At 35.8% G+C, this 4,697-nt stretch overlaps 1 protein-coding gene across 1 annotated transcript; it reads left to right on the forward strand.

Moving 5' to 3' along the window:
• The first annotated feature begins 794 nt into the window (after positions 1-794).
• On the forward strand, positions 795-4,480 carry NPVF (neuropeptide VF precursor). Its single transcript, XM_017864793.1, has 3 exons — positions 795-1,048; positions 2,321-2,721; positions 4,241-4,480. The coding sequence occupies exons 1-3, from the start codon at positions 911-913 to the stop codon at positions 4,290-4,292; spliced, it is 591 nt and encodes a 196-aa protein (XP_017720282.1). The 5' UTR covers positions 795-910; the 3' UTR covers positions 4,293-4,480.
• The last annotated feature ends 217 nt before the right edge of the window (positions 4,481-4,697 follow it).

Consider the following 4,697-nt stretch of genomic DNA (forward strand, 5'->3'; position numbering starts at 1 on the left):
TTATTTCTGTAAATTCTCTTTTAATGCCATGATGTCAGCACGCCTTTGGCAATATGTGATTACCTAAATAATATGTGTCCTGGGGCCAACAAAATTAGCATGTGTATGACTTACCAGGCCCCTGCTCATCTTCCTAAGGACTTTGAGAGGGAAGATAGGATGCAGCATCTTGATGGAAAGAAAATTTTGGTGATTTACACAGCTTTACAAAATAAGACCCATAGAGCAAATGCAGAGGGTCTGACTGCCTCCAGCTTCTTCTGAGACACCAGTTTGTCAAAATGCCTATCAAGTATTTGCTCGTATACACATCCTTCACATTACAGCTGACATTGACCCCTGAAGCTTTTTAAATAACCAAATAGTGTTTTACAAAAAAAACTAATTCATGGCATTTTGTTGGGATATTATAATTTTTCACATTCTTAATTTTGCTTGACATTTTGAAAATACTATGCCTGACTCTTTTGTGCAGATTAAAAAAAAAAACCATAGCTAGCATGGATTAAATACTTCTTTTCCTTCCCTCAAGAATTGACACAAACACCAAAACAAAATGCTTTTGTTTAAGCTTAGAGAAAGGAAGCATTCTGTTTGTTTGGAATCTTAATTACTATCGCCCCAAACTTACCTAATTAGAAACTCTTTTATAATGAGGAAAATTATTTTCAAAGTTAATGAATTTGCAAGCACAAACATTACTGTCTTCCCAGAATGAATTATTCACATTCCTTACATGCATATTTTAGTTGTACATTCTAATTAATATTAGTACTTAAAATGTGTGAGATTGATTTCACTGTTAAAAAAAAACTTGCCTTTGTTTTAGATGATATAAAACACCACAATTTTTTTCTCCTCTCATAAACATTGGGCTGCACATACAGACTTAATTTTAGATTTGGACAAAATGGAAATTATTTCATCAAAACTATTCATTTTATTGACTTTAGCCACTTCAAGCTTGTTAACATCAAACATTTCTTGTGCAGATGAATTAATGATGTCCAATCTTCACAGCAAAGAAAATTATGACAAATATTCTGAGGTAAGTTTTTAAAATCTCTCTGAGTAGCATTAATTATATAATATTAATCCTAAGTCTAATGATTTTGTAAAGAGTAAGAAGTAAGTTGGTGTGTACTCTGTTTTATTGTCAAACTTCAGCCTTCCTCTGACAATGTATAAATGTAACTTGTATTATTTAGCACAGCAATCAGGCTGGCTTCTGTAATAACAATTGTACTGGTGAGTATGGTACTTAGCAAGCATACAGCACATTAATAATTTTCAATCAACTCACAAGTGCATATTTGGAGTAAATGGTTGGCAGAACTAAGATTTGGATACATTTCAGCTGGACATTCAAAGTGTTTTTAACTACAAATAAACCAAAAAAGACATTTATTTTGGGCTTCGCAATTACAAATTGACCAATGTGTACTAAATCTATACCTTAATAAAGTGTCTACCCCTAGATGGTAAAATTGCAAATTGTTTTTATTTTCTTTTACATGTTTTGCAAATCTGCTGAAATTAGTGTGTATATTCATTTTACTCAAGCAATAATCAGAAAACAATCATTTGAAAATCTCCATATGACAAGCTCCTATGATAAAGACTAAATCTAATTAAATATTCTCTGTATTTGAGATGGTTCCTACAAAGTTGGCATATTTGTGATGCAGTAACCCATAAACCAATGGGTTCTTTACTAAAAATATATTTTATATTCTAATAAAAATGCAATTGGTTTCTTGAGAAAGCTTTAGAGTGGAACCCTCAGTAAGATGGAATTAAAAAAAGAAATTCACTGGGCCTCCTACAACTATACCCCAAAAACTGGCCAGCATCTCTGTTTCGATGTACTGTGTTTCCATGTGCCACTTTGGCCTTTAAAGAGAAACATGAAAAAGGAGTGGGAAGTTTCTCCAAAATCAAATTACAAAAATATATAAAATATTCCATAAACAACATCAATCAAAAAAAAACCAAAAGAGAATAACTGCAGTAAAATAAACTTTTGCCTCATTTCAGAGCTTCATTATGTTCCTGCTGCTTGAACTCATTGCTGTATTCACTATATATATTTTATAAATATTTTATGGTTGTCTTACAATAGTCTAGGGACAGAGAAACTAGATTGCTTTAAAAAGCTTAATACAAATTATTTATTAAAAAATTCTGCACATAAGAACACAAACTTTGTTTATAGCTTTAACAATTCTGCAGATTAAAGTCTAGATTTAAGTTAATTGGGGGCTTAAATCTATTGCTTATAACAACAGTATGTTATTGCAATGGTCATTTCTAATTATAGCCTAGAGGATACCCAAAAAGGGAAAGAAGCCTCAATTTTGAGGAATTAAAAGATTGGGGACCAAAAAATGTCATTAAGATGAGTACACCTGCAGTCAACAAAATGCCACACTCGGTCGCCAACTTGCCATTGAGATTTGGGAGGAACACTGAAGAAGAAAGAAGCGCTGGAGCAACAGCCAACCTGCCTCTGAGATCTGGAAGAAATATGGAGGTGAGCCTCGTGAGACGGGTTCTTAACCTGCCCCAAAGGTTTGGGAGAACGACAACAGCCAAAAGTGTCTGCAGGACGCTGAGTGATTTATGTCAAGGATCCTTGCATTCACCATGTGCCAATGACTTATTTTACTCCATGACCTGCCAGCACCAAGAAATCCAGAATCCCGATCAAAAACGATCAAGGTAAATACCTGAAAACCAGTCAAAGTGCATGGGCAGTTATATGGAGGTGGTCTAGAAACTTTAAAAATGACTACATCTTTTCAACATAAGTTTCTAAGACAGTAAGTTTCCTAGAAGGAGAGAGAGGCAAAGACACAAGGAACTGAATACCTGTACATTGGGAACTATAGAAGGCCAGGTACAATAAGCATGGCTCAAGGTATAAAATCATAAGATGGCTTCCCCTAAGCCACATATGAGCATCAGTCTCATTATCCTGTAGCTGCTCAGTAAGTCCATGCAATGACAGGATATTGTCTGACACTGGACCTCTCCCACATAAAAAGTCTCGCGGGAGAGAGCTATTCAGGTGTAAAGGACCCCATCTCAATAATCCAGGTCTCAAATGCAGCAGGTTTTCTTTCCTGACTTTTAATCAAAGTGTTTTCTTTTTTCTGGATCTCATCTTATAAACTCTGTTATAATCATTATTTATATTAATTAAGAAATATGTATTATCTCCTATGTATACATCAGAATATAAGATTTAAAAATTAATAAGCTACCCACCTATTATTTTATAGTAGAGAGTGTATGCTTAAAAAATTTTTTTTATGTGAAGTAGAACATGATGCTTTAGTTAAGACCTGAAGAAAGTACAGTGGCAGACGGTGTCACCTTATCTGACACCGTCTGCCACTGTACTTCTCAGGACACTCCAGGTTTGTTCTTTTCCATGGTACTTATCCCCATCTGACATATATTTAGGGTCCATGTCTTTTCCATTTCTTTTCCATGTGACTTATCCCCATCTGACATATATTTAGGGTGCATTGCCTTTATTAGAATTTCAGTCCTACAAATCCCATAATTTTTGTCCACTGCCATATCCCCAGAGACTAAGAACTGTGTCTGCCACATAGTAAGCCCTCAATATTTGACATGATAAATGAAATAAGAGAGGCACTAATAAGGTCCTGCAGAGGGTCAGAAAAAAAGAAGATGTTTCTGTATGTGGAAACCTGCCTTTGAGGAGCAGCTTTCTCTTGAACATTTGGAGACGGGTGGGAAAAGGGAGGTCATTTTTAGGCACTAAAGCAAGGTGAGCCAAGAACAGCCGAGGCACCCTTTGGCAAGAGCAAAATATATGCACAAAGGAGAGAAAGAAGGCTAGACAGAGTAAGAGCAGAGAGCGCAGATATTGAGGACCCGGACAAGGACTTGGGGCACCATTCATCAGGAGAGGGAGAACCGTGACATTTCTGCTGAGGTTCTGGGATGTTATGCAGAGGCAGAATTGACAGCTAATCAGATGTTGGGAGTGGGGCGGTATGGAGGGAGAGAGATGAATCAATGATAAGTGTTTGGGCCCAAGTGCCCATCACAGATTCAGCATCCCCCCAATATCTCACTCATGTCAAGTGCAACACAATTCAACTCAAGTATAATTAGGCAGTTAGGACTATGGCTTGTGTTTGTATGCACTCTTGCATGCTGTTGTTCTGATGGGTGAGAACATTTTGTACTGCTTACATTTTAGGAGACTGGTATTCCAGAAAATGGATGATGCAGAACTGAAACAAGAAAAATAAGAAACCTGGAGCCTGTCCCTAAAGCTGTGGCCTGTAATCTACAAATAGCTCTATAGCAAAGACCACAAGGAAGAGCAGCTACATACATTTCATCAGCTATGGATCATCAACGGCAATTTTTCCTTGTCAGTACGACTATAATAGTATCTTGAAAGTTGTAAAAATTTAAAGCATATTTGTTATGTAAAGTTAAAAGGATTTTTGTCTGAATAAAAAAGAGCATTGTAAATGCTTTAGAAATCTCTCGTAATTGAGAGACAGAAGACCCTCGTCACTACCCTATATAAAAATCATAGACACAGTTACACTTAATAAAAAATAATCAAATAGAAGAGCACCCTGAAAAACATTATGATGGAAATTAAATAATTTCCCAGAATAACATGGTTGAACAAGGATTACAAA

This window comes from Rhinopithecus bieti, unplaced genomic scaffold, assembly GCF_001698545.2.
Source record: "Rhinopithecus bieti isolate Rb0 unplaced genomic scaffold, ASM169854v2 scaffold_79750, whole genome shotgun sequence".
Classification (NCBI taxonomy): domain Eukaryota; kingdom Metazoa; phylum Chordata; class Mammalia; order Primates; family Cercopithecidae; genus Rhinopithecus; species Rhinopithecus bieti.

Bases quoted from the DNA above. Each gene is read 5' to 3' on its own strand.
- NPVF (XM_017864793.1), top strand. From the start codon at position 911: ATGGAAATTATTTCATCAAAACTATTCATTTTATTGACTTTAGCCACT. The intron at 1,049-2,320 runs GTAAGTTTTTAA...TTCTAATTATAG, and splicing joins ATTATGACAAATATTCTGAG to CCTAGAGGATACCCAAAAAG. The intron at 2,722-4,240 runs GTAAATACCTGA...CTTACATTTTAG, and splicing joins CCCGATCAAAAACGATCAAG to GAGACTGGTATTCCAGAAAA.